The 27,613-nt window shown below is 33.7% G+C and overlaps 8 protein-coding genes and 1 non-coding gene across 12 annotated transcripts; 4 read left to right on the top strand and 5 right to left on the bottom strand.

The window, feature by feature from the left end:
* Positions 1 to 4,444: 4,444 nt before the first annotated feature.
* Positions 4,445 to 7,274, top strand: AT2G27240 (aluminum activated malate transporter family protein; the record flags this gene model as incomplete). Of its 2 annotated transcripts, none has more annotated exons than NM_128282.1 (6): positions 4,445 to 4,646; positions 4,919 to 5,059; positions 5,258 to 5,582; positions 6,094 to 6,241; positions 6,333 to 6,476; positions 6,714 to 7,274. In NM_128282.1, the coding sequence occupies 6 exons, from the start codon at positions 4,445 to 4,447 to the stop codon at positions 7,272 to 7,274; spliced, it is 1,521 nt and encodes a 506-aa protein (NP_180292.1). The 2 variants fall into 2 exon arrangements, with proteins under 2 accessions (NP_180292.1, NP_001324626.1); NM_001336111.1 differs by having other exon boundaries at positions 5,258 to 5,530; positions 6,120 to 6,241.
* A 2,569-nt stretch (positions 7,275 to 9,843) lies between these two features.
* On the bottom strand, positions 9,844 to 10,663 carry CLV3 (CLAVATA3). 3 transcript variants are annotated; one of them, NM_001124926.2, is made up of 3 exons: positions 10,544 to 10,663; positions 10,396 to 10,442; positions 9,844 to 10,228 (listed from the first exon to the last, which is right to left on the bottom strand). In NM_001124926.2, the coding sequence occupies exons 1-3, from the start codon at positions 10,608 to 10,610 to the stop codon at positions 10,052 to 10,054; spliced, it is 291 nt and encodes a 96-aa protein (NP_001118398.1). In that variant the 5' UTR covers positions 10,611 to 10,663; the 3' UTR covers positions 9,844 to 10,051. The 3 variants fall into 3 exon arrangements, with proteins under 3 accessions (NP_001118398.1, NP_973541.1, NP_565641.2); NM_201812.1 differs by having other exon boundaries at positions 9,852 to 10,228; positions 10,396 to 10,634; NM_128283.2 differs by having other exon boundaries at positions 9,852 to 10,634.
* A 3,831-nt stretch (positions 10,664 to 14,494) lies between these two features.
* Positions 14,495 to 15,510, top strand: AT2G27260 (Late embryogenesis abundant (LEA) hydroxyproline-rich glycoprotein family). The gene has a single exon (NM_128284.2): positions 14,521 to 15,510. It carries the CDS (start codon positions 14,635 to 14,637, stop codon positions 15,364 to 15,366), a length of 732 nt encoding a protein of 243 aa, NP_565642.1. The 5' UTR covers positions 14,521 to 14,634; the 3' UTR covers positions 15,367 to 15,510.
* A 315-nt stretch (positions 15,511 to 15,825) lies between these two features.
* On the top strand, positions 15,826 to 16,610 carry AT2G00820. Its single transcript, NR_143689.1, has one exon. It is a non-coding gene; the product is annotated as an uncharacterized misc_RNA (transcript).
* Positions 16,611 to 17,136: 526 nt separating this feature from the next.
* AT2G27270 (uncharacterized protein) lies at positions 17,137 to 18,074 on the top strand. The gene is made up of 2 exons (NM_128285.2): positions 17,137 to 17,523; positions 17,617 to 18,074. The coding sequence occupies exons 1-2, from the start codon at positions 17,212 to 17,214 to the stop codon at positions 17,998 to 18,000; spliced, it is 696 nt and encodes a 231-aa protein (NP_180295.1). The 5' UTR covers positions 17,137 to 17,211; the 3' UTR covers positions 18,001 to 18,074.
* Positions 18,075 to 18,691: 617 nt separating this feature from the next.
* Positions 18,692 to 20,479, bottom strand: AT2G27280 (coiled-coil protein (DUF2040); the record flags this gene model as incomplete). The annotated part of the gene is made up of 4 exons (NM_128286.1): positions 18,692 to 19,048; positions 19,361 to 19,579; positions 19,670 to 19,792; positions 19,895 to 20,479. The coding sequence occupies 4 exons, from the start codon at positions 20,477 to 20,479 to the stop codon at positions 18,692 to 18,694; spliced, it is 1,284 nt and encodes a 427-aa protein (NP_565643.1).
* A 200-nt stretch (positions 20,480 to 20,679) lies between these two features.
* AT2G27285 (nuclear speckle splicing regulatory-like protein (DUF2040)) lies at positions 20,680 to 22,984 on the bottom strand. Its single transcript, NM_128287.5, has 4 exons — positions 22,605 to 22,984; positions 22,395 to 22,517; positions 21,744 to 21,962; positions 20,680 to 21,415 (listed from the first exon to the last, which is right to left on the bottom strand). Exons 1-4 carry the CDS (start codon positions 22,761 to 22,763, stop codon positions 20,945 to 20,947), a joined length of 972 nt encoding a protein of 323 aa, NP_565644.1. The 5' UTR covers positions 22,764 to 22,984; the 3' UTR covers positions 20,680 to 20,944.
* Positions 22,985 to 23,170: 186 nt separating this feature from the next.
* Positions 23,171 to 24,785, bottom strand: AT2G27290 (FAM210B-like protein, putative (DUF1279)). Its single transcript, NM_128288.4, has 3 exons — positions 24,395 to 24,785; positions 23,711 to 23,908; positions 23,171 to 23,622 (listed from the first exon to the last, which is right to left on the bottom strand). The coding sequence occupies exons 1-3, from the start codon at positions 24,629 to 24,631 to the stop codon at positions 23,452 to 23,454; spliced, it is 606 nt and encodes a 201-aa protein (NP_565645.1). The 5' UTR covers positions 24,632 to 24,785; the 3' UTR covers positions 23,171 to 23,451.
* Positions 24,786 to 25,141: 356 nt separating this feature from the next.
* Positions 25,142 to 26,837, bottom strand: NTL8 (NTM1-like 8). The gene is made up of 4 exons (NM_128289.2): positions 26,641 to 26,837; positions 26,314 to 26,567; positions 26,044 to 26,241; positions 25,142 to 25,657 (listed from the first exon to the last, which is right to left on the bottom strand). Exons 1-4 carry the CDS (start codon positions 26,819 to 26,821, stop codon positions 25,283 to 25,285), a joined length of 1,008 nt encoding a protein of 335 aa, NP_180298.1. The 5' UTR covers positions 26,822 to 26,837; the 3' UTR covers positions 25,142 to 25,282.
* Between the last annotated feature and the right edge of the window lie 776 nt (positions 26,838 to 27,613).

The following is a 27,613-nucleotide window of genomic DNA, read 5'->3' on the forward strand; positions in this document are numbered from 1 at the left end:
TTGATAGCAAACTTTTCTTACTAGAGTGAATGTTTTTTCACTTCTAGCGAATCTTTTTTTTTGTTGGATAAACACTTTTAGCGAATCTTTTATATAGTAAAGCAGAAGCAAAGAAAACAACTATTTGCTACAGATGGATTTACTTAGCTTTTGTTTTGGTTATTGTACAAAACACTATATACATACCTTTATAGTAAGTAAACTAGTAATTATTCTTACCACATTGATCATTATAAAAGTCTCTAAACTTGAAAATTTGAGAGATATTTTTTTTGCCAAAGCAAAATTTGAGAGATATATATTGAACGTGTTTCACTAATGTTTTTTAACATTTTCCAAACTGACTAGTGTAAAGTTGTTAAGATTTGATGCTATTCATGGATGGGATCGGAAGTGACAGAAATGGATGTTACCAATGTTTTCTTGCATGGTTAATTGAAAAACGAGATATGCATGAATCTACCTTAAATACACCTCTAATTTTCTACCAACACATCTTATTTATAGACTGCATAAGTTATATGTCGTGCGTACTTATGGTTTCATGCCGTCCTTGGCTGATACTACCTTGTTCGTTAAAGAAATGAATCATTTTTCTACATTGCTGGTATATCGTAGCTATAGCTAGTAATAACTCTTTTGAATCTCTTTTTGTTGTTTTGCGCAGAGAGTTCAACATGAAGGATTTAAGTCTCTTATGCTTATTTTTTAGAGTATAAGTGGCAAGTTCGTGTAAGGAAATATCTATGTGTTGAAGGCAGGATCTATCAGAAGACACTGCTTTTCGCTCATAAATCATGTTATGTTTCCAATGGACCCTTATGTTCATTTCAGCAAAGACAAGATAATTATATATTGGATTCACCAACGACATATCAATAGCATATTAGACGTTTTCTCTATCGTACTACAACAATATATCATCTATGGAGTTCACAGGTTAAGCCACTTTTTCAAGCTCCTACTCATGTTCGTGTAGGATAGAATACTAGATATGAGGCTACTAACACAATGCTTCAGGTCATGCATGATTCGAGAAGATCGATTTCTGGATTTTTTGTGACTACCTTGGTAATTCTTTGGTTTCTTGAATTAAAAAATAGCCATCCCAGTATAAGTACGTAGGTGTAGTATAGAATCAGAAGCCACCTATGAGCTTATATGGATTCATCAGTCGAACACATATTTGAAGATCTCTTTGGTTGCTAAGGCTAAACTCTTATATATGGACAATTAATAAGTCCGTTGTTCAGATTGCTTCCGATAGAGTCTTGATTAATGAACGTAATAAAGCCCATAGAGATTAACTGTCACACAATTTATCATCATCAAAAATGGTTTTTTCAAACCATTGATGCGTCAAGTAATAAACAACTAGCATGCATCTTGACTATTTAATGCATTGTATCAAGGTCCTTTTTCGCTATATCCTTTATCGAATGTCAATGTTAATTAAGCCTTTTTATCCTTCACGGTAGTTCTTTTTAAAAGGTTTGAGAAAACGTATTATAAGTATATTATTCTAGTGTATGAGGTAAGTTTAAGTTACATTATTCTAGCGAGCATATTAACTACTTCAAGCAAATGAGAATTGGCCTTTCATTAAAAAATTTTTGTTTTTTGAATTATTAAGAGGTCTTTCATAAAAACTTTACCTTTGTTCTTAACTCTCTTCAGCTCTTTGTTCATTGAGAGTTTGTTCTATTTAGCTCAAAAAGCTTTATCGAGATTTTTTTTGATAAAACGTGCATGAGTTTGTTCTTGTGATATTGTTGAGCTTGTTATCACTTAGTCATTGAGATGTGCTTGTTGTTTTAGCTTTCTCATTTGCATGACCATGTTGTGGGTCACAGAATTTGCTTGTTTGGCTCCGAGTAGCGTCATCCCCGTGTGGAGACAACTCCCGTTTAAGTTCGAATGAAATCTTAGTTTGTTCAAAAAAAAGTCATTGAGTTTGTGAGTGAAACTAATCAAGACTCGACTTATGGAAGAGAAACTGATATTATACTAAGTGGAGTTTGATTCCTTGTTAAAACACAGAGAGTGAGTGCGGTGACTCAGCACTTGCATTTTCCTTGTCATCTATTGCGCCCACTTCCTATAGAATTGAAGTACAAAACGATCAAATCATGAGACAATGCTAGTGTCAATGACATTTAGCTGTTAATGAATCATTTCTTTGCTTTTAAAAATGATTATTATTTATTTTTTAAAGTTGAAATCTTCTAATCTTCGTTATCGCATGCAAAACTATAATAAGATGTTTTAATCATGATTTAGGAAAAATATAAACGATATATAACCAAAGAGGTTTAATAGGAAACAAGATAGAAATAGCACGATATAAGGGCATGCGCTTCTTAGTTCTTATAGGACAACTTGTGGTTCTGTTTCCCATCATCACATGCCAAATAGATTTGATAAGAAGTTGGGTAAGTATATAATTATAGTATGTGGCTACTTTTTTTTCAAAGATACAACTCATCTACCTTATCACATGTCGTAATCCATATGGAGTTTCAGTATTAGTGCCCTTATATTTATATTTCTAGTGGTCATTGGTAGAGATCATTCCTAGAATGAGCTCCTCTATTTGTATAGCATAGAATTTCATGTAAAGAAAGTTTGTAAAGCTCATTTCATCAAGGTTCATCTTATTGATGAGTTACTTCTCTAAGTTGATAGTTGTACGGATCGAAAAGGGTAAACTCACTTTTCCTTATTTGGCTAGAAGTTGAGACCTAGTGAAGCCAAATCCAACGTGAAAGTAGAGGCTTCAAATTAATCTAAGCGATGTCGGTAACTTTGGTCCATCCATGATTGTACAACACTTACCTCTCTCTATGTTAGGAATAATTAAGCACAATATTTACGAACATCTTTTTACATTTCTCAGGGCGTTTAGAGTTTATATAATTATGTTATACCAAAAATTTTGTTTTTTATAGGAATGGAAATTTGAAACATATATATATATATATATATATATAATACAATAAAAATTTAGGTATATACTTTTATGTTTTTTAAGTTTTGTGAGAGTCGTAAACACTTTCATGTACACCTTGTACCCTGACCATGACATGTGTTGGCAGTGATGTGTTGGTTTAGAAAGTTAATGAGGAAGTCATTCTCATCACATCTATAGGAGTTTAATTGTTTTACTTGAGTTCGTCATGATTTTATTTTGACGTCCATCGTCAAATAAAGGAATATTTCAGGAGTTTTATGAACTATACAATTACAAAGAACATAAATGGACAAAATGAAATATGTTATTAAATATATCGAAAGAGAAATAATAATTTGTTTCATTAGAATTGAGTTGAAGTTCAACAAGCATGATCTAACCTTAAAAAGTACAATTTTGTTTAACTTTGTGCTCGAAATCAAGATATAGATCAGTAAAGTAAATAAATTATTGTGGTATACAACTTAGAAGTTTCATTTAAAAGTAATAATCATATTTGTTACGTTGATCAGATTCAAACGCCTCTATGGTTATAACATTCTATTGATTTTTTTTTTTTTTGTCATTAAATTTCATTAGGGATCACAGTGAGTTATATAAACTAATTATCTATATTATGTGATCACATTGGATACACACACTTAGTATTTGTTTTGAACACCTCTCTCAGGTTTTCGTATTTTTGAACCCTATTTCGTTAGATAAAAAAAAATGAATATATATTGAACCCAATTTCTAAATTTAATTTAAGGCGTAAATGAAATTTGAGAACTAAACACGCATGAGTGAATTTATGATAGTAGTATAGAAAATAAATTCAAATTATTGAAAGTTTAAAACTATTCATTCATATGGTGTTCAAAACCATTTTTTTGTTCGTTTTCGTGTTCTTAAATTTTCGAAATGAAGAAGGGTATGCTTTATAAGAATAAAGTTTTTACATCCAGTTTAATTTTGGATTAGTTAGGGAGATTGAAATAAATTGAGATGAGATTAATAAAATAAATAGGAGGCCATTAATTCATTCACTTGACCAAAAAGAAAGTAATATGTTTCTGTAAATATTAGTTTTTTCCTTTTCCAATATAATATTGTAAATTTGCTTAAATTAATTTTAATCATCGTTATCGCATGCAAAACTAGTCTAAAATGTTCTGACCATAATAACTTTTTTTTTTAATCAGAAATAATAATTTATAATATTGTATGCTCTTGTTCTGGAATACAAAATACGCGGAAACTATTTTTTGATAAGTGGTATACAAAAGGCAGGATTTTCATAATTTAATATCATTGTATAAGCTGTCCACGATATATTTCTCTGTCGTTCTCTTATAAATAAGCTTGGTCATCTAGATAACATGTGACAAACCCACACACAAACGCCTCTTTTCTCGACTCTCTCTCTTTCTAACAATTTCTCTCTTTCTGCAACTGATAGTTAAAAAGATATTTTGAGACAACCCGATTGATATGGAAAAAGTGAGAGAGATTGTGAGAGAAGGGAGAAGAGTGGCAAAAGAAGACCCGAGGAGAGTAGTTCACTCGTTCAAAGTGGGTCTGGTTCTTGCCTTAGTCTCTTCCTTCTACTATTACCAACCTCTCTACGACAGCTTCGGTGTTAATGCAATGTGGGCTGTTATGACGGTTGTTGTCGTCTTCGAGTTCTCTGTTGGTCCGTCTTCGTATATATTTTAAGCATTTTATTATTATTTAGAATTTATCCTTCATGATCCTCGACATCGGTCAAACCAAATTTAGGTTCTGGATAATTACTAGGTCTTGCATGCATGCCATGCAATGCAATACGTACATTTTCAAAGAAACGAAGTTTGAATACCAACATGATCACTTGTTGTAGTTAAAGATTTTATTTTATGTTTTGTTAATAATTGTTATAATAAAATTGGATGGTGTGTGTGCGTGACTACGGGTATATATATGTAGGGGCCACGCTTGGTAAAGGACTTAACAGAGTGGCGGCAACACTATTTGCGGGGGGACTTGGAATCGGAGCTCATCACCTGGCCAGCATGTCTGGTCCGACAGGAGAACCCATTCTTCTCGCAGTCTTTGTCTTTGTACAAGGTAAATTATATTTATATACCAATTAAGTTTTGCATGTATAGGGACTAAGACATGATTCTTTGTTTGCATTCACATTTGTTTTGCGTTTACATATTACAATATAACATGTTATATATGTAAAAGTTACCCTTTCAAAGCCTAAATTGTTTAATCACTAGCTAGTATAAGATTGACTCTCTTTTTTTGTTGTTTTTTTAGCTGCGTTGTCGACGTTTGTGAGGTTCTTCCCGCGGGTGAAGGCTAGATACGATTACAGTCTGCTGATATTCATACTCACCTTTGCGTTGATATCAGTGTCGGGGTTCAGAGAAGAGCAGGTTGTAAAGCTGACCCATAAGAGAATTTCCACAGTGATCATAGGAGGACTAAGTTGCGTCATTATCTCCATCTTTGTCTGCCCTGTTTGGGCCGGCCAAGATCTTCATTCACTCATAGCCTCTAACTTTGAGAAACTCTCATTTTTCTTGTTAGGTAACTCCTTTCATTATGTTTCTTCTGATTTGAACAGTATAACTCTTTTAAGGTTAGATTGGAACTCGTAGCAGGAGTTTTGCCACTTGGTCACGTGGGAAAAGTTTCAAGTTTTCATACACACTTTCATATATTTGTGTGGTGACTAATAATGGATATTTTAGAGAATGATCTTGATCAAAAAATAATATGTTAGAGAAATTTGTTTTCTTGTTAAACTCTCTATTTATAAGAAATAAAATTTTATTCGAATCGGATGAACATTAAAGTCTTCATGCTAAAATTGCATGTTACAATATTTTAGTTTTCTAAAAATAATATCATGACAAAACAATTTGATTGAACCACTTGATTAGAAATATTGTATTTTTTTTGTCAACCACATACTAAAATTAAAAAATAAACTCTCTGACTGGATGTCATTTTTAGAAATAAAAACTTTACAAAGTTAACATCAATGCAACGAATATGATCTCTTAAATGAACGGGTTAAACAAATTTTTTTAGAAAGTTGGTACATATATAAGGTCCTTAGTCGTGTATTTTGTTTTTTTATTATAAAGAAAGATTAAAAGTTGGAGATTGGCAGATTTTGGGGACAAGTATTGTGAAGTGGTAGAAAATGATGGCGCCAAAGAGGTTGACAAACGAAAAAAGGATTTTGACAACTATAAAAGTGTTCTCAACTCAAAAAGCAATGAAGAATCTTTGGTTAGTGGTGAACTCTGAATTCTTTCCCTTCTTGCTTTATTTCACCACTAAATCTCTCATTTCATTATGTTTTTGTCGTTTTCTTATATAGGCTAATTTTGCAAAATGGGAACCTGGTCACGGCCAATTCAGATTCCGGCATCCTTGGAAACAATACCTAGCTGTCGGTGAATTAATCCGACAATGTGCTTACCGAATTCATGCCCTGAATTCATATCTTAATGCAGATAATCAGGTCTTGCTTCCCTAAACTGAATTAAGAATATTTTTCTTCATAAATCTTTTAAGAAATGAAGAGTTCAATCAAGTTAAATAAATGTTTCCTCTATACCCTGTTAAAAGGGTTGGTTTTATTACATACTTTCGTTTAGCGTTTAGATTTCCTCTAAACTTCTTATCTATTTTTTGTATCACTTATTTATCGCTTTATTTGATTCCACACATATTTATCCCTTTGTTTATGAATCTTTAGGTTTCAGTTGATATTAAAAAGAAACTAGGAGAACCATTGAGAAGAATGAGTTTGGAGTCCGGCAAAGCGATGAAAGAAATGTCAATTTCGTTAAAGAAAATGACTAAACCATCTTCTTCTGATCTTCATGTCCAAAACGCAAAATCTGCCTGTAAATCACTCACCAACTTACTTAATTCAGGCATCTTGAAAGAAGTTGAGCCTCTAGAATTGGTCTCCCTTCTGACCGCGATCTCCTTGCTCATCGATATTATAAACCTAACAGAGAAAATCTTGGAATCCCTACATGAACTAGCAACCGCTGCAAAATTTAAGAACAAGATTGAACATCCTTTGTTTTCCGAGAAACCAAAAGCCAAAAGCTTTGTTAGTGTCCGATCGATCAAATGTCATGATGATCATGTGGTCATAATTATTGAAGATGATGGTAATAATGATGACACATCAAAAAATGATAATGGCTCGAAGGAGGTTTCGATCCATGAGAAACATGAAGACGATGATACGCATGTAGACGCAAGATGTGTTTCATGTGGTCACACAAGCGTTTGTGTGAAATAATGTATGTTTATTCACTCATAAAATAATGTATGTTTATTTTATTTTTTTAATTATGAAATTTGTTGTTTTTGTAAAATATTGGATTCATTGAAGACTTAACATGGTTAAATAAAATATGCAGATTTTTTTTTTAATAAATAGATTTGAAAAGACATTAATGGTAAATAGATACATATGTTAGTAAAATTATATATAACAATGAGTTATTATAAAAAAAATTGTTCACAGTGAAAAAATACAAAACAAAGGGTACTTTAGTGTTTCACCAAAGTCCAAACAAACAGTTAAAAAAAGAGCGTTAGTTTTAGTGTTTTTAAGCTTTGTTTAGTGATTTTTCTGTCTTTTCATTTACATTTAATAATTCTCACAACTTTTTTCTTCTAAAAATGATAAACGTTACAACTATTCATCAAATATAACAAAAATTACAAAAAATTATCAAATAAACTAAATGTTGGAATGATTTATATCAAATATATATACGAGAGGTTACCACTATTCATCATATTTTTCAACCACCTAAAGTGTTTGATATGTATTTGAGCATATATTTATATTTGTACCGTCTGATCCACTTTGTCTATCTCACTCGATCCACTTTTGCCATTTAGAAACTAATTAGACTTTAGTTTCGAATGGAGGAAACATATTTGGCGAAGCGGATCATGTAAAAACTAAATCTCAAGAATGTAAAATTTAAAATATTATATGTAGCTATGTAGGTATACAAATTACCAAACATGAATTTGATTCTTAGTCATTCAGATACTGATTTTATATATTCGAATTACCTATATTTCATACACATATTTAGGCTTGGATATAAAAGAAGAAACCCAAAAATCCGAGCGTTCATTTGGTTTCAGGTAGGTATATTACCCAAACGGATTATAAATTATTATTTTTTGGGTCTCAGATTAGTTAAGTTAGAATCTAAATTCCGAGAAGATACTCAAAAAAATCCAAAACCAAATATATACCCATAAAACCCGAAACACTATATATACAGTACATGATTATTTTGAGTTCTTTTTTGGGATTTGTTTTTCCTAGTACTTTGGATTTGAAACCTGAACTGAAAAATATTTTGGTCCCACGTTGGGTTTCACATAAATTTTGATAACAGGTCTGAACCCAAATAGGAATCGTACTGATCCAATAAGATATTCATTTGGTCCCCCAACCCAAAAACCCAAAACTCCTAATTAGTCGACGTAAACTAACCAGAAAATTCGAATGCCTAAGCCTATCCATATTATCTGATCAATTACTAACTACAATGGTAATCTAAATTAAATTAAAATAATATTCCCCCTCTGTTCCTTTTTGTTTGATTGTTTAGAAAAAAAATTTGTTTTTAAAAGATTAATTTTTTTAGTTTTCTATGTAATCTTTATTGGTTAGTATAGGTGAATGGTAATTTTTTAAAAAAATAGTTAATTATCATTGGTTTAAAGTTATAGAAAACTGTAAAACATTAAAAATAATACATTTATAATCAATATTTAATATGTTTTCTTAATATGTGTGTTTTTTCTAAACAATCAAACAAAAATGAACAGAGAGAGTAGTAATAACTACAATGTTGATTACTTTGGTATACATGTTTAATATTTTTAATTTCAATGTTAATGCTTAATAATAAATATAAAATAACATTGTATATATCTTGGTCTTATGTTCTTATAGCATTGTTTTAGAATATATATAAACACACTTTATTTTCTTTAAAATAGCTGGTTTTCTACTTTCTAAATTAGTTTTCGTGAAAAAAAAATACGAAATATGTATTTGAAGATATATGTCATACGATTCCAAAGCAAGTTAGATATATCATATATTAGGTCAAAAAGTCTTGGGATGACATTGGAGGAACGAAAGAAATTATAAGAACATTTAATGGTTTTGATAACAATTTTATAATGTTCATCCATTTAGTAAGATATATTTGAATTTGGCAAGAAAAAATACACTTAAAATTATACTTAGAATTAATGGATAAAGCCGTAAGCGTTATTTGAGGTGGGAAAAGTGGTGACGTGAGCGAAATCGCCAGTGTCACATCTCAAGTGTCAGTCTTTACTCTTTTTAAAACAAATATCGTATCATATAGATTTGGTATCATTAAGGATAATAATTAGCTCTAGGTTTGTTATTACGCCATCACCAATTTTTTTATATTATTAAAATATCTTTTCAAGTATGTGTGTCGTTTTGATACTCCTCCACCATTCAATTTGCAACCTTCGATAGAAATAGTGACTACAAATGGTTGTCTTTGACACTGACACTGCCTGTCACTGCCCCAAAGTCGGTTTAATTTATCCTTCCCACCACATCATCGAATCATCATCATCATTTTTATTATTGTATGTTTAATTGTGACTATCACATCCATTAATTATTTGCATTGACAATTGAAAACGTACTAATAAATTTTCCCAACGGTACATTGCTTTGGAGATATACTTGTGTCTTTATTTTGCATTTTATACGTAAAAACCATAAATTTTAACGTATTATATGGAAATAGAAACGTAATGCTATAGACATCTTCGTTTTAAGAGGGTTTTCTTAGAAAATCATGAGATATAATAGTGCGTATCTTACATTCACTTCAGCAACAAACGTAATGCATATCTTACATTCACTTTCATGAAACTACAAGCTTACCAAACGAAACAGATTGCACACAAAAAAGACTCCCGAAATGGTAAAACCGATAAAGCAGAAAGTAATTTACAATATGAAATAATTTAAAGCAACAAGAGATTAGGTCAAGGGAGCTGAAAGTTGTTTCTTGGCTGTCTTGGTGGGTTCACATGATGGTGCAACGGGTCAGGTCCCGAAGGAACAGTCCTTAACTCTTCATGTAGTCCTAAACCCTTCGTCTTTGCCTTCTCTGCTTCTCCATTTGCTCCAACCCATTCACTTTCCATTTTCATCATCATCATCTGCCAATTGAACAACATTTTACTATGTTTTGCACACCATAATAATATATACAAATATTTCTCGTGACAACTAAAGCAATGAAACAGTTGTTGAACTGGACCGGACATCTACATGAACATAACACATGAATATTGAGAGGCCTTAATGAGTACAAGTTGAAGATAACCTTGCGGTTGGAAAGTCCTTGAACGTGAGCATGAGCTTGAGTGAGATCTGGTGAAATAGTAAATAACAAAAAAAAGTTATGTTGAGACTTATAAGAATCCATTTACATGAGTTATAGACATATAGAGGAGTGAAAGAGAGAGTGAGACCAGAAGCATCATGAAGGAACAAGAAGCAGAAGAGTAGTAGTAGTAGCAGAAAACTCTTCGAATCCATTTTTAGAGAGAAAGTGACTGAGTGAGAGAGATAAAGAGAGAAATATAGAAACTGTTCTTTACTTTGGTAATGAAATGAGAAGGGGACAGTCCAATTTATAGCGTAAGCCTACAAGGGCGAGAAATGGGATCTCCTATTTTTTAATTTTATTTGTCCTAAACGTGTATCATAGTTATTAACTATTCAAATATTTTGGTTGGTTTATATATTATGTGTAGTAAGTATATATAGTGGGCATAGAAAAGGTATATGGTACATATATCTAGATCTTATACGAACTTGTTCATGATTTAGCTATAAATAAATTAAATATCTAACATTTACTTACAATTGTGTATTTTTCACTTACTTGCAGTTTTTGTTTCCTTTAACTTATTTAAATTAGCCACTGGAATCAATATTCAAAGTTGTATAAAACGGCAGGGGTATAATTAGACTCAAAGTTCTGGTTCAGTTATAATTAATTCCTAAGTCTAACATGCTGTGGAGGTTCACAACTAATACATATGAAAAATACCGTACACATTGACTAGGTATACCATATATAGGTTACTATAATACAACAGTATGTATACGGCACCGGCACATACTCTAATATATCAATGGTGTTTCTATATTACTACCCATATTTAAAATTCCATTTAAATACATATATAGTTTAGACTTCTTTTTAATAAATATAATTTCATGTATTTAGATTTCTTCTAAGAAATGTGTGAAATAATATTAAACATATAATATTTGTGTATTTAGAAAAAAAAATGTAACCAACAAGAAATTAAACTAAGCTTGTGTCACAATAATAAATAGCATCTAAATATGAGAAGGTAAAAAAAACAAAAACAATATGGATTAAATTGTTTCCAGATTTGTAGAAAAAGAAAAGAGATTCTGATTTGAAAACTTTTAAAGTAAAGTATTACAGTTGCTCTTATAAATTATATTGTTTAATCTGGAAACAGTTATATGCTTAAATTATATTGAACAATATGGATGATACCTTAATCGGATAATATTATTGAGAGTATCAAATCAATGGCAAATCTATTTGCTAGCAGAAAAAACATAAATTGAATGGATTATATGAGCCTTGCCGGCGCCGTATCGAGGGTACCATCGGCTGATGTCATGAGGCAGAGAGAATGATACCTGGAGTACACTTCTGACACGTGCCCATCCGATGGCATCAGATCACAGCCGTCCGATCATACGATATTATATCTCAATTATCTATTCTTTTAAGTTTTAACAGTTTTCAGATTCCGTTTTGCTTCGTTACTCTTTTGGGCCAATAAGGTGCCACTACTTTTTAACTAAATTTTATTTTTTTGCTAACAACTAATTTACTGATTTACCACCAATTATAATAATACCATGGACATAAGTTTTTACTTTTTTTTTGGTAGTACAAAAATGATATTCTTATGTGTTAATGTACTTAGAAAATGTATCTAGTTTTGTTTTTATTATGGATAATCCGGAATTCGATTAATTTTATGGATATGAATATCAAGAACAATTTTAAAGACATTCGGACCAAAAAGATTGAATTCAACACCACCATACTGCTAAAGATCTGCATCAACTCCAAGTCCACGAATTTATTAGGTCTTTTTTTGGCCAACAATTTATTAGATCAGAAGACAATCAAAATTATTGTAAACTTACTGGTAAGTATTATATTAAATTATTACTCATGTCTATTTTTCGTTGGCCAACAATATATTTATTGATGTCGTCGAATCGTTACCGATACAGTGATGTCAAAGAAAGATGAAACAGCCTGGAAAATGCAATGAGAGGGAAGAGAGTAGTAACCAGAAAAGACGAGTGTAACGTTAAGCGACAAGAGACTGATTGATGAATTCATAAAGGTCAATTCTAAGTTTTAAATATTATTACGTTCATTGGTTATATGTCTAATTAACCTACTTGAGTTGAGAGCTGCACACAAAAAGTGTAAACTATGTAAAAAAGGAGGTAAGATTCTGCAGCATATAATATATATCAACTAGTTTGTTAATTATATAAACCAATAAGAAAAAAGTTGCAATCCAAAATCCAAATCTTTTGACTTCTTTCTACTGCCATATCGATCAGGTTTCTTTATTTAATTCTTCCATGTGATTAATATAGCTTATGATTTTAGGCCTTCATTATACCGGAACCGAAAATATGCAATTTAGTTGGAAAGAAAGATTTAAATTTACAATAGTAGATATTTTTGTCGTTAACTGTTAAACTGTTAGAGTCTTAATACATTTCATAATATCATCGTAATTTATGCGAGTGTAATAGTAAATGAATTTTATAGAGTTGGAACCAAAAAAATCTTATTGATCAACAAATACAAAAAAAAATCGTAGAATTCTTTGAAATTTAAGGACAAGTTTCACGTCAATAATGAGCACCATTACTTGCACACTTTCATTTCTCCCACATGTACATGCACATCTAAGAGTTTTGTTATTAGAAACTTTAAAACTGAAGCACCTAACATATGAGTGTGTTCGAAAAAACTGGCATCAATAGTTTTGATATTTGGAGGAGAATATAGAGTGTTAATGTAGTTTGTGGATGAAAAAAGTAAATAAAAGAAAAAGATATACCAATGAAGGATTATCATAATTGTATGGTAAACGAACCCTAGCTAGAGTTGAAGCTTATGTATTACCGAGCGAGAATTTAGTATCTCACATCTTCATGAACTTTTATCAATGCATAGCCAAATGCAATGAGCTAACAAACATATGATGGAGCAAGCGTCACAATTCAAAGCAAAAATTTAATCATTTTTTCGAGCTATTTTTTTTGTTCTTATAAATAAGCCATTTGACTTTCTTCTCAAACTAATCTACTTAAATATTTTATTTGAAATCTAAAATTTGTATGATAGTATAAGATTTTAGCTGAGTTTATTTTCCTTACTTCTCCTTATGAGAAGTTTAATCGCCACCCTCACCATAGATCAACTTCATGTGGCATCCTAAAAAGAGCAAGCATATATTAGAAAAATTAAGCTAAAAAAGCAATTTAAAACTTTGAAAATCTACGGTTGGATTAAGCACGCACTAGTGTGGAATTGCAGCATTAGGGTGCATTAGGGTGATGCTTTGATAACCATCTTCAAAGTAGCAGTGTGCCTTCACTAGATTCGCGTGGTCAGTATAGTGAGCCCACATACTATTCAATTAATCTTTTGGTGACAATCGATTCAATTTCTGAAGAAACTAAAATTTACTCTAAAGACCAAAAACAAAAAAACGAAAACCATTTTAAAAACTACAAACATTCAAGGTCTTCAATTTTTAGTTCTCTTATAATTTAGTGAATCTACTTTTTTTTGGGTTGGTTCTAATAGCAACATCTAAAACTAAAATCTCAAATCCAAAAACTAAATTAAAAAACAACATACATTCATGTAGCCTTACCGCCTTAATAAGCTATGAATGGGCGTTCGGGTATTCGATTCGGTTCCAGTTCGGTTCTAGTTTGGTTCCGATTCTTTCGGTTCTCGAGTTTAGGAGCTTTGTAGGAACCAAAACAATTTTGCTATGTTCGGTTCCGGTTTTAAAGTTTAGAATCCATTAGGATATTTTATTTCGGATATTTTCGAATATTTTTCGGATATTTTAATATTTTAATATTATTTTTAAGAGTATATTTTGGATTTTTTCGGATACCTGAAATATTTTGGTTCGGTTTAGTTCGATTCTAATTATTATAATTCTACAATTTAGATCCATTCGAGTATTTTACTATTTTGGTTCGGATTCGAGTTCGGTTCTTTTTACTTTGGTTCCAATTCGATTCTTTCGGTTCGATTTATTATGTCCACGCCTAGAATATCTTGATAATAATACCATTTACACAAACCGCGTTAAGAAAGAAAAACACGCGTAAGAAATTTACATTTCCTTTTAAATTAAATTGCGTTAATTTCTCACTTCCCTTTACTTCTTCTTCTTCACCATCACAAACATCTTCGTCTCTTGAAGATTCCAAAAAAAACAAATCAAAAGCTATGCAAGATCCATCACGACCCGCTACAGGTTACCCATACCCATACCCATACCCGAATCCACAACAACAACAACCACCCACCAACGGGTACCCAAACCCCGCCGCCGGAACCGCTTACCCCTACCAAAACCACAACCCATACTACGCGCCACAACCAAACCCACGCGCCGTCATAATCCGCCGTCTCTTCATCGTCTTCACAACATTCCTCCTACTCCTAGGTCTAATCCTCTTCATCTTCTTCCTAATCGTTCGTCCTCAACTACCAGACGTTAACCTAAACTCACTCTCCGTCTCCAATTTCAATGTCTCCAACAATCAAGTCTCTGGTAAATGGGATCTTCAACTCCAATTTCGAAACCCTAATTCAAAGATGTCACTTCACTACGAGACTGCTCTTTGCGCTATGTATTACAATCGTGTCTCTCTATCCGAGACTAGGTTACAACCGTTTGATCAAGGGAAGAAAGATCAAACGGTGGTTAATGCGACTCTCTCTGTTTCTGGTACTTATGTTGATGGACGTTTGGTTGATTCTATTGGTAAAGAGAGAAGTGTTAAAGGAAATGTTGAGTTTGATTTGAGGATGATTTCTTATGTTACGTTTCGATACGGTGCGTTTCGGAGGAGGAGATATGTTACTGTGTATTGTGATGATGTTGCTGTTGGTGTTCCGGTGAGTAGTGGTGAAGGGAAGATGGTTGGTTCGTCTAAGAGATGCAAAACTTATTGAGTTTTAGGGATATTATCTTTGACTAATCTTTTGTAAATCGACTATGTGTTGTTGATTGATTAGTACTATTGGTGATGATAATTGCAATGAGAATAGATTGCTACTGTTATAAAGATTTCTTTTAGTGATTATGTTTGGATTTCGACTTTTTGGCTTTGGTGTGATGTTAAAGATTGGAACTTGAGAGTTGTGGCATGATTGAGTTAGTTTTGAGATTGTATTGTAGTTGAATCGTAAGGTTAAGTAATAGCCATTAGGGATGGTTAGTGTTATTGGTGGAATTGGTGTGTTTCGTTAGGTGATTAAATGATTCATAGTAGAGAATGTTTTTGCTCAACTTGTTATATTTTGGTAAGACCATACTCTGGTTTCTGTTTCATGTTTTTCTTGGTATTTAGAGTTGTGGTGATATGACTGTGGTATTAGGATTTGATGGTGACATGGTTGGACATAATGAAACTTGAAATTGTCTTTGGAACGATTGGTTCTAGTCAGTTCATGTTAGTTTTATATTGATGATTCTCAAATGATAGGTTATATGGTATTTGTGCCCTGCTATGATGTTGAAAGATGGGAACTCAGTGTCATGATTGAGTCAATTTTGAGAATGGATCATGTTTTTATCGTTAGGTTAAGTACTAGCCAATATGCATGCTTACTCTTATTGGAGAATTGGTGATGATTCATAGAGGAACATGTTCTTTTTTTCTGCTTCAATGATTTTTTCTTGCTAATTGGAGTTGTGGTGACACATTTTTGTGGGGTTTGAACGATTAAGAGATAATGTTCTGAATGCTTATATGTAGTTTCTTTGGGAGGATTATAGGATCTTGAATTCCTGAGTTTGCAATGTATACAGGATTCATCGATGCGATTAATTTGTAACCACTCAGGATTTCTAGTGATATGAGACAAGTAATTTTTGGTGGGGTTTGTCTTTCTGCATTATTTCATCATCTGTTACTCTCCACTTTATTCTATGCATTCTTCACAGATCAATTATTTTCATAGGAAAGGAAATTATCTAAGGAAATGTTTTCTTTTGCTTAAATGTGGAAGTTATATATGCTGAAAATGGGTCGTAAAGAAATGACACTAAAGCGACTACAAAACAGAGGAGGAAAATACAGGGGATTCAAAGAAAACAGAGCAAACTCTTAGCAACGTCGCATCTTCTCCGAACGCATCCGCAAGCCGTGTAGCTTTGTCAATCAATATCTAAGGAAATGTTAGGTATCAAGAAGATATGCAACAAAAACAAAAAAGTATAAGCTTTGCATTGCTATTGTCGAAAAGAGGTGGGATTGAATGTTTGTATGATCTTCATGTTGATGCTTATTATTTTTGTTCACCTTCAACTACGTACGAATAAGATAAGTTTACAAATATACCACAGAATTTTAGAGGAATGAGAAACATCAAGTTTATAGCTAAATAATGTCGATTGATGAAATTAATTAGTTATTTTCTAGGGCTTGAACGTGACTTCTCTCGACTAATATCGCTAATATGACCGTGAAGATATAAAAATGTTTCTATATCGTTAATATTGGTTATTGTTTAAGAAAAAAGAACAAAAGAATATAAGGATGTTTTCTATTTCTCTATTACTTTAACATTTTCATATTTTCCACATAAAAAAAAATACATTTCCAGTTTCCTTTTCAACACTTTTGTTTCTCTTTACCATTCTTGTTTCTTAGAAGATTTCCAAAACCATAAAACTATCCTCCCTCTTTTCTCTATAAACCTACGTTTCATAGTTACTATGATCAAAAACCACACAAAGAAGTCCATTAAAGCTTAAAGAGAAGAAACCACGCATAGCAATCTAAAGTCTAAACGATGCAGAAGAAGGACGAAGCAACGATGAAGAAGAATGGACCAACGACGAAGAGGGAAGAACCAACGAAGAAGAAGACAGAAGCCAAAGAAGAAGGCGCGGCGGCGTCAAAACATAGTCGCGTTGTTTATTCAGACAAGTCTCGTTGTTTAAGCAAAAATGGAAAAACAATCATCTACTTCGGCGTGCCCGCGGCTTTAATTTTACTCATAATCTGTGTCTTTGCCTTCAACTACATAGCAATCCAACCGCGAGTTCCACGGTTCATGCTCGAGGATCTCTACGTTGATCCCCTCTCAAACACAAGTGTAATTGTAAGTGTTTTCAATTTCCTTTTTTTCGTTTTACAAAAGTATAAAGCTATTTTAAACCCTAATATAATTACTATTTCGATTTGCTTTATCTAGGTGAAACTGTCATCGACCAACCCAAGCTACAAGTCAAGTGTTTACTACAGAAAAATAAGTCTACACGTCCTAGTCGGAGAAAAATTCGAGACAGAGAGTGTTTTTTTGCAAAGCAGGCGTCAGGAGCCTCGTACAGTTAGGCTTTGGACAGCGGTCATAGCAAACAATAACGACAACGGTAAGCCGACCGGGGCTTTTCTTGTGAGACACGGTATGTACTACGGTCACGTTATAGCCGATATAGTGTTCCAATGGAAGAGTGGGATCTTCTCGTTCAAAGAGTTCGGTTTGCACGTAAGATGTCCGGTTCTGCTCAGATTGGAAGATTTAAGCTCCGCAACTATCAGAGCAGGGTCCACTTGTTCTCAACACTTCCATCTTTAATGCTTATGTCTAAGAATTTTGAACTCTTGATACATACAAAACATATATTGGAATAATATATATGACCTTTCTTTTGATATCATGATACTTTATGTTAGTATCCACAATCTCTCTTTCTTTTTCCCATATCCACAATCTCATGTTACTACAAATTAGTTTTCTCGTAATCAGTTGTTTTCATAACTAGTGGGAGATAATAAGGAAATCTAAGATGGTCTACAAAAGTAAGTAAAAGACATTTTAGTTAGAAAAAGGTGACAATGGGAGGAAAAACTATTTCGTTAAGACATTACAAATTTATTTTTGTTTGAAAGAATGTAAACTTCTTTACTAAAAAAACCTTGTTTAATTACATTATATGTAACTCATTTGAAATAACTTAAAAACAGAGCATAGAACTATGTTAAAAGAAAGAGAGGTATAGGTTCTTGATTCAAATCAGAGACATAAGCTTCAAATTACAGATTTTTGCACCGTTCGATCAATGACTTGGATGAGTAGCTGTAGCGAGGTTGGAAGTGAGTGGTCGAAATACATACCTTATGATGAATTTTACAAGTTTTGCAAATAAAATTACAATTGAATAAACGTTATCTAGAAAAGTTTATAAACAAAGGTTGATCGATAATCAGGAAGATATGTTAACCAAAATTTGGTGAACCGTTGGACTGACATCTGCCAAGTTGCACTACTACTTTTCTATCTTTGCCTTCTTACGGGATAGAAACCGTTCTTTTGCAGTCGCTATCGCATCCTCTCTAGTGGCTTTCTGCGTTTCTTTTGCTTCCTCTTTGATTGATGCGTCTTGCGGTTTGACGCTTTTTTTACTACTTAATCCAAAATCTCCTGAGTCAGGGGACACTTCCTTCTCCGGTGATTTTCTTTTCTTCTCTTTCCTTGTCTCTTCTTTTCTCAGCTCCTCAAGCCTATCTACCTTTCTCAGCTCCTTGAGCCTCCCTGCCTCTCTAGCTTCGATATCTCGAGCTCCAAATGCCACATTTTTTCCAATGTTGATGTAGAATTCACTCAAGTCGTTCTTCTTTGTAACCTAATTAACAGAATATGAAAACAAAGTTAGAAAGTGCTGACATGAGTTTATAATCCACCAAAGCTGTATCTCCTCACAATTTCTAAAACAGAGAAACAAGAAAAATGATTTCTAGACAACATGCAACAAGGTTGTAACAAGAAAAGATTGTGATCTAACTACTTACCTTGACACAGTTCCTAAACCTGAGCTACTTAAGAGGTAAGACAGAAATGAAAAGGACAAAACTCGTACTATCCTAACAAGCACTAGTTTAGTAGTGGAAAGACTCAAATAGAACAGAGGAAAACGTTGAAAAGAAAAATAACTTACATCATCTCTTTCCTCTCGAAGTTCACGCAATCTTTCTTCCTCCAGCCATTTCTTTTGTTCCTCTAGTTTTCTTTTAAAGGGACCAGTTACAAACTTTTCTTTATCCGAATAAAGATGTTCGTCTTTCGCTCTTTCTTTCGCAAGCTTTCTCTCATAAACTATCTCATGTTCTTTCTCTCTACGTTCTGCTTGTTTCATAATATGCTGTATATATCTTGACTGCAAATAGAATAAAGTAAATGAGACATAAGCAATCAACCAATAAGAGAATGTAAACACCCTAAGAAACTGTTAGGCTCTAAGACTTACCTTGTGCTCTTCACGATCTTGCATTCGTGGAAGAGCCGCTTCATGTTTAATGTCATCATAAACTTCATCGTATGCAAAAGCAGAAGGATCCTCCTCTATAGCTTTCTTATGCTGCTTCTCAATCTACATCAACACAACAAAATCACTTATCAAGAAGATAAAATTGAATGGGTACATAAGAAACAGAGTCAGAATGATGAGGTAATTATATGTTTATAACCATACCTTTTTAAGAGACTTGGTCTTTGAAGCTTGTCGAGAAATCTCCTTCTCCACATCGTTTTCTTCATCATCCTCACCAAATATTGAAGCAGTCCGAAGTAGAGGTCGAGATGATGATTGCTTTTTCTGTGACGGAGCCCTAATTTGCAGTCCGTACTTCTTAATCTTTACTGTTGCTTGCTTTACACTCTCCTTCTCCTCTTCCTTCAACCTCTCCTTGGCGTCCGTAACAGCAGTGATGATCGCATTCACAGCCTTGTCTTTCACTAGAAAATTGCTCTTCTTCCCAACAAATTCAAAGACTTTCTCCAAGAACCCTAATGGATCTGAAGGATCAAAACTTGCATTAAACGGCAATGTCGAGGGTCTAACCTTCTCCACATCCATGGACTCCGTCTTCTTCTCCGTTTCCCTCAACCTCTCCTTTGCGGTAGTAACAGCATCGGTGATCTCTTTCTCAGCCGTGTCTTTCCTCAGAAAGTTACTCTCTTTCCCAATAAAGTCAAGGACATTCTCTAAAAACCCTAATGGGTTTGAAGGATTAAAACTTGCACTAAAAGGTAACGTCGAGAGTCTCGCCTCCTCCATCTCAGAATCAATCGCCAATAGGTTCGTTTATAGCTATAGATTTTTTGCACTAGTCAGGAATAAAAAATCAGAATGAATTTCTTTGGTCGTCAGTGGCTAAAAAACAATGCTTGGGTCTTTCCATTTAATTCTCTGTCAAATCCCAATTTCTAAGGTTTCCATTTTCCTCAAATTCTAGCTTTCAAAGTTTCCTTTTTCCTCAATTTTCTAACTTTTACTTTTTCCTATATACCATTCAATTTGATCCACTAGGACATTTAAACTGACCCTGACAATGTGCATCTCAACGTAGGGGATTTTTCTTTGTTCGTTCTCTTCTTTATTAACCATCAAACCTATTGCATTTGTAATGGAAGTAGACCCTGTAATATAAGAAGCGTTATCTTGAAAAGTTACTTATAAAAAAGAGGGTGGTCGATAATCAGAAGAAGACAAGTTCACCAAGATTTAACTATTGGACTGAAATCAGCCAAGTTGCACATACTCTTCAATTTTTGCCTTCTTACGGGCCAGGAACCTCTCTTTAGCGGCAGCGATCGCATCCTCTCTTCTCTTCTGGTCGTTAATGGCTTTCGGCACTTCTTTTGCTGCCTCTTTGATTGATGACTTTCTCTCTTCAGTGCCATCTGAACCCATCTCCTTTTCAGAAACTGCTTGCTCTGCTTCTAGTGGCTCCAAACTTTTGCTACGACTTGATCCAAATTCTCCCGAGTCAGGAGATACTTCCTTCTCCGGTGATTTTCGTTTCTTCTCTACCCTTGTTACTTCTTTTCTCAGCTCCTCGAGCTTCTCTGCCTTTCTTTGTTCCTCGAGCTTCTCTGCCTTTCTTTGTTCCTCGAGCTTCTCTGCCTCTTTAGCTTCGACTTCTCGAGCTCCAAAAGCGACATTTTTTCCAATGTTGAAGTAGAAATCACTCAAATCTTTCTTCTTAGTAACCTAACAGAAGATGAAAACAAAGGAAAAGAGCTGACATGAGTATTAATAGCTATAAAAACAAATCACTTTAATTTTACCAAAGCTATATGCTATATATCTCCCCATTGCTAATACAGAGACATGAAAATGGTTTCTAGACCCACCCATCATGTCCTAAAAGCCACCACATGCAAACTACCTTGACACAGTTCCCAAACCAAAGCTACTTAAGACAGAAACGTAAAAGGACAAAGATAGGACTTCAGCTATCCTAGCAAGTACTAGTTTAATAGACGAGAGAGATAGAAACACAAACATGAAATAAAATGAACAAGGAAACAGAACTTACATCATCTCTTTCCTCACGAAGTTCACGCAATCTTTCTTCTGCCAGCCATTTCTTTTGTTCCTCAAGTTTCCTTTTATAAGCGCCAGTAACAAACTTTTCTTTATCCGAAAAAAGATGTTCGTCTTTCTCCCTCTCTTTCGCAAGCTTTCTCTCATAAACTATCTCATGTTCTTTCTCTCTACGTTCTGCCTGTTTCATCAAATTCTGTATATACCTTGGCTGCAATTAGAAAAAGAAAACTAAATGAAACATAAGCAATCCAATAAGTCATTCTGAAACCTAATTAAAGTGCCCCAACTACAGAGAATGTAACACCATAAGAAACTACTAAAACTGACGCATGTAGAGGCTCAGAAACTTCACCTCTACTTAACTAAAACAAAGTAACTAAGCTTTACACTTTTTGGTAACTATATGTAGCCATGGGTTATAGGCTGGTAGTTGTTAGGGTATTGCAGGATATCAAGATTTTGGTGGTTTCTAAGGGTAATAAGAAAATCCAGCTAAGTTATGGCTTCCTATACTTCAATCATATGATAAACCAAGCCCGACACAGATCATAGATTCCTCTTAAGAACATGGAAACATAGATTTTGATTCCCTAAGCTACAGAAGCTTCAAGTCTTAAGCTCTCTAAGAGATAAACATTACCTTGCGTTCTTCACGATCTTGCATTCGAGGAAGAACAGCTTTCTGTTTCATATCATCATAAACTTCATCATATGAAAAAGCAGAAGGATCCTCCTCTAAGGCTTTCTTATGCTGCTCCTCAATCTAAAACACACAATCACTTATCAAGCAGATCAAATTGAAGGAAATATAAGAAACAAGAACTCGAGTCAGTGGAGGAAAAAAGCTTACTTCTTTATGAGCTTTGGTCTTTGTTGCTTGACGAGAAATCTCCTTCTCGACGTCGTGATCTTCTTCTTCATCAAATATTGAAGCGGGTCGAAGTGGAGGTCGAGATGATGATTGTTTTTTCTGGGAAGGAGCTCTGATTTGCAATCCGTACTTCTTCATCTTCGATTTCTATTCCAGGAGCAACAAACTTCTGCAAAATCGATTGAAAATTAGCGCAATTCCTGCGAAGTCCCAGATTCTGGAAAAACACTAATCAAACCCAAGCATGAAATAGGTAGATTTCGCTGTAGAATCGATTAGGGTTACAATTCACAAAAGTTGATTGGTGTGATTTTCCCAGGATTAAGGAATTTAGTAATCCATGGAAGAAAGTGAAAGAGGAAGGGAGGAGATAAAAAGATCCAATTAACTATAGATGGTATAGATGATTACGGCCCAATTGTTACGGCCCAATGTTTTCATATTTTGATGGGCCGAGATAATGAGGTTCTAGAGTACAAGTTAAAATGCATCACCAAAACGATCGAGGTCATATGCTCTGGATCACAGAGATCATTCCCAACCATTTGACAACTACTTCTCCCACTTACCAAATGTCTAGAGGTTAGTGAATCGTGAAGTCGTAATTTCCAACCAACCACATATTAAATAGACAAGTCTAAAACTATATCACAACTTGGATTCTGCCACTCTTTGGTTCTGTATCTTTCTAACTCATCATCATATTCAGATATGCTTCAATCTTTTTTGTACATACAAGGTAGAGAAGTGAGGATTGTACAGGATTATGTATGTTGATTATCAAGTAATATATAGAACATCTACATTATAATACCTCCAAAGTAAGCTACTTGTCATCATCCTTCTCCTTGTCCACTTTCTTCCCAATCCAATTGGCTACAATAGGAGTCAAAGCCACTGTAGGCGGAAACCTTATCGGAGATGCAGCTTTATGCGCTGCGTAAGCCAAAGCAAAGGCTCCTACTTTCTCTCCTGTCTCATTCGTCGAAATCCCAACCTTAAACACAAAACATCAAAATCAGCTTTACTCAACCCAAGATCAAGAAAACATAAACTTAGTATGATCAAGAAGTGAAAGTAGTAACCTTTAGAAGAAGAGCTTGAACATCAACACCGGAAGTCACAAGGACATAGCAGAGTGAGAAGGAAATGAGAGAAAGAGTAATAGATGTAGCGAGATAAGCACCACCATACTTTGCAAGTAACTCTTTAGCCTCATCTGTTTTTGATTTCTTCTTCTTATTGTCTCCATCACTTCCTTCATCATCCTTAGAGCTTAATATCTAATCACAAGTCCATCCAAAACACCATTTTACTACACAAAAACTTCCATAGATTCTACAACTTCCAAAAATGCTCCAAACTAACCAATCACATATGCTCACTTGTTGATAAAAAAAAACACCATTTTAGCATAGTTAAAAGCTTACATAACTTCTACAACTACCACGAAAACGATCATATCTACTCACATAATCATCTAAACACCATTTTAGTACCCTTAGAAGCTTCCATAGCTTCAACAACTACAAAATTGCTCACATAATCATACAAAACACCATTTTAGTTACACTTAAAGCTTCAATAGCTTCTACTAATACCAAAATTGCTCTGAATTAGCCTATCATTCAGCTCAGAAACAATCATATGTCCTCACATGTTCATCCAAAAACACTATTTTACTTACACTTAAAGCTTCCATAGCGATAGAATCATCAATTTTAGATTACGAATTAAAACGAGAAATTGCGCAATCGAATTGATTTTACCTTCCATAGACCAACTTCAAGGCCATATTTCTTGGTAACTTCTTCGGCGGAAGGAGGAGGAGGAGAAGAAGACGGCGGCGAAATGTTCTTATCAATGTCCTCCGCCTTCTCACGGACGGCTCTGCATCTGAATTTCTTCGAGGAAGCTGAAACTGAAGAGTGGAAGAATCGGATTTGAAGGTTTCTGGTGTTCAACAAGGAAGACGAAGGAGGAATTTGCAGAAGCATCATCGCCATTGTTTTTTTCAGCCACCAAAAAAAACAGAAAGCAAATCTTTTCACCTTATTATTTTTATTTATTGTATGACACACAATTATTTTTTATTTTTTTCTGAAGGTATACCATTTGTTGTATTAGAGGTTCCAGAGTAATCTTTTACATATATAAAACTTTAATATAGTATAAAAAATCCATAAGTAAGAAAAATATTTTTAGACTATTTTATAAATATAAAAAACTACAAACAACATTTGTTTGATTCTCAGGCGTTTATATTTTGAACTGAAACTTTTGTATATCTAAACATAGTCTAAAATAATTTATTTTACTTATGGATTTTGTATAATTTATTACAATTGTATATAACTAAGAATATCACTTTGCAATCTCTAATACAACAAACAGCAAAACTTAAGGAAATGGTGGTATTATTCACATTTACTATATGTGAAATTTGTTGTCTCTATTTTCACGGAACTATCATCTCTTTCCCAAAGCTTTCACCCAGATTATAAAGGTTTACTATCCGAAAATATTCTCTTTTCCATAAAAATTTTGGTTTGTACACAAGTTTGAATAATTGTTAAGACTAGCTCAACATGCCATATTGCCATAGACCAAATACTATATTTATTTATGTATAAATAATATGTATGTCGTAACTAGCTTTAGTTCCTAGCTATTAATACAGTCCAAAAGAAAGAAAATAAGATAGCCAAGAAAACAGTAGTGGCCAGAACATTCTTCATCAATCTCTGGCTATCATCTTTCTTGATTTTGAACGGGTTCGGGAATCTCCAGCTGGAGTCGGTTCCGGCAACGTTCTTGATCCTGAACAAAGCGTAACAATTCATTGTTTCCGTTGATTCTTTTTTTATACCACATTTTGACCTCTTACTCGATGACTCGCTTGATATTGTTTCTTGATGAGTTGGATTAGTTGGTCGAAACGCTTGGCTAGCTTTCAACGCTTCTTCGTCGAGCTTTATTATATCATCGTTCAGAATCTCGGCGTAACAATCATCATCGGTATCGGCCTGATCCTGCATCGCAATAGAAAGAGATCAACTTCAGTTACAAACTCTAAACTCTACCAGTACAAGAAAACTAAGGATGTTCAGCCCAAGTGTTGGTTTAGTCTATTGAGTTATAATATTAGTAGCCAAAATAAAAACCAAACATTGGATATATTGGTTTGTTACGTTTTAAGTTTAGAATCTGCTTTAGTAAAATAACAACTTTAGTGAAATCTAATGTACTATGAATCCGTTATAGTATGGTACTATGGTGTTGGTTTGGTTTTAGTTTCTTAATCGGTTCTGTTTTCGGAACTATATTGAATTTAATGTGGTTTCGATTAAGATTGGAGCGGATAATTTTACCAGTATTAAACATCGTTAAAAGACACATTCCTCAAAAGCAAGCTGACCTCAACAACATTTGATGATTCTGCGATGTCACCATTTGGTATCTGATGCTCAGATTCATAGTAGGATTTGTCCTCCTTCTCCAAACCACCTCTTTGGCCAACGTAGCCATCGTCTTGCACAACACCATCCTCCATTTTTTGGGTCGAACTAGCCCGAAAATCAGCATTTTTTCTTAACCGGCACACCACTAATGCATCCTGTGAAATCCAAATTTCAATATATCTCAAAACATTAAAACTCAACCTATTCAAAATGAAAGTTTTAAGAACCTGTGGGGCTCCATGGATGCAGTATTCATGCATAATCCACTCCGTTCTCTCGCCACGAGGAGCCCGACCGATATGAAATACAAGCGTTCTCTTGGTTCCAACAACTTGGTTCCCGGATTTAACACTCCGCTCTTTACCGGTCGCTTTCCAATATCCTAGCTGTGTGGCTCGCCGGCTTTGTGACCCGTGCGGGTACTTCCTCCCCCTCGCGCAGAAGTAAAACCACTCGTTCTCCGATTTCAGTTTCGATTCCTCTGTTTTATAGGCACAAACATTCAAATTAGTGAACCAAAGTAAACATAAAGAGAAAGAAAACCGAAGTAAAACCTGGCAAGTCCCACGGCTCGAACTTGTAAATCTCGACCTCAGCAATCACAGCAACAGAGTTCTCATCACCATCGATTTTACGACGAAGATAGTACGAGATAAGTTCAACATCAGTAGGAGAGAATCTAAAACCAGGGAACAAAGCCGACACCGCGATCGACATCTCAGCTTCTTTAGACATTGTTTGATCTTTTTGGCTCAGGAACTCGAAAATACTTTGCTTTAGATGAAGAAACATGCCTTATAAATGGCAAGTGTGCAGCTACTTTGCTTCGGGTAAAGGTTTTGTGTTTTTTGATATTTGGCGGCTTCAGAGGGAAAAAGGATGACGTGGACAATGACTGTAAGAATTGGGCGAATAACAGAAGAGTGTAATGAGATAGTAAAGGACAAAAATGATAACGTGGTTATGTATTATTGGACAGAACTCAAACCCAGCTCTGAAGTTCTCTCATTGATGCTTAATAAATCGTCTCTTCATTTTTAAACACGTGTTTCGATATCTTCCTCGGTGTTTGTACCCCGCATGCCAATAAGTTTTTGTTTTTGTTTTTTTGGGTGTAATAACTTATCAAAATGAATTTTTGTTTTTGACGGCAATCAAAATGAATTTAAATCACTTTGTAATTATTTTATTATCTTGCGCCAAGATATTTTCTTTTGTGTAATACAAGTTTTATATGAATCTATTTTATTATTTTTTTGTCGATGAATCTATTTTATTAAATACATTATATTTTTTTATTGCAATTTCTAATCTATTACTTTATTAGCTTACGTCATCATTAACGTTTTAGTTATTTTTAAAATATATAATAAAATCAATAAAATCATATCCTAACTAAACTATATATCCAAATTTGTATCCGTGTAACTTTCTCTAAACTAGTTTTATGTCCTCTAAGCTCATATTGGAACTTATTTGCTTCGAAAGATGGGTGATTAATCTAAACGTGATGGATATAAATTTTAG

This window comes from Arabidopsis thaliana, chromosome 2, assembly GCF_000001735.4.
Source record: "Arabidopsis thaliana chromosome 2, partial sequence".
NCBI lineage: Eukaryota > Viridiplantae > Streptophyta > Magnoliopsida > Brassicales > Brassicaceae > Arabidopsis > Arabidopsis thaliana.

Coding starts and splice junctions, on each gene's coding strand:
- CLV3 (NM_001124926.2), bottom strand. CDS start 10,610: ATGGATTCGAAGAGTTTTCTGCTACTACTACTACTCTTCTGCTTCTTG. Junction 10,443..10,543: donor GTTCCTTCATGATGCTTCTG/GTCTCACTCTCT, acceptor CTATTTCACCAG/ATCTCACTCAAGCTCATGCT. Junction 10,229..10,395: donor AAGGACTTTCCAACCGCAAG/GTTATCTTCAAC, acceptor TTCAATTGGCAG/ATGATGATGATGAAAATGGA.
- AT2G27260 (NM_128284.2), top strand. CDS start 14,635: ATGCAAGATCCATCACGACCCGCTACAGGTTACCCATACCCATACCCA.
- AT2G27270 (NM_128285.2), top strand. CDS start 17,212: ATGCAGAAGAAGGACGAAGCAACGATGAAGAAGAATGGACCAACGACG. Junction 17,524..17,616: donor TCTCAAACACAAGTGTAATT/GTAAGTGTTTTC, acceptor TGCTTTATCTAG/GTGAAACTGTCATCGACCAA.
- AT2G27285 (NM_128287.5), bottom strand. CDS start 22,763: ATGAAGAAGTACGGATTGCAAATCAGAGCTCCTTCCCAGAAAAAACAA. Junction 22,518..22,604: donor AGACCAAAGCTCATAAAGAA/GTAAGCTTTTTT, acceptor TGTGTGTTTTAG/ATTGAGGAGCAGCATAAGAA. Junction 21,963..22,394: donor AAGATCGTGAAGAACGCAAG/GTAATGTTTATC, acceptor TTCTAATTGCAG/CCAAGGTATATACAGAATTT.
- AT2G27290 (NM_128288.4), bottom strand. CDS start 24,631: ATGGCGATGATGCTTCTGCAAATTCCTCCTTCGTCTTCCTTGTTGAAC. Junction 23,909..24,394: donor TTGAAGTTGGTCTATGGAAG/GTAAAATCAATT, acceptor ACTTGTGATTAG/ATATTAAGCTCTAAGGATGA. Junction 23,623..23,710: donor TTCAAGCTCTTCTTCTAAAG/GTTACTACTTTC, acceptor TTTGTGTTTAAG/GTTGGGATTTCGACGAATGA.
- NTL8 (NM_128289.2), bottom strand. CDS start 26,821: ATGTCTAAAGAAGCTGAGATGTCGATCGCGGTGTCGGCTTTGTTCCCT. Junction 26,242..26,313: donor GCATCCATGGAGCCCCACAG/GTTCTTAAAACT, acceptor TGGATTTCACAG/GATGCATTAGTGGTGTGCCG. Junction 25,658..26,043: donor AATCATCAAATGTTGTTGAG/GTCAGCTTGCTT, acceptor ATTGCGATGCAG/GATCAGGCCGATACCGATGA.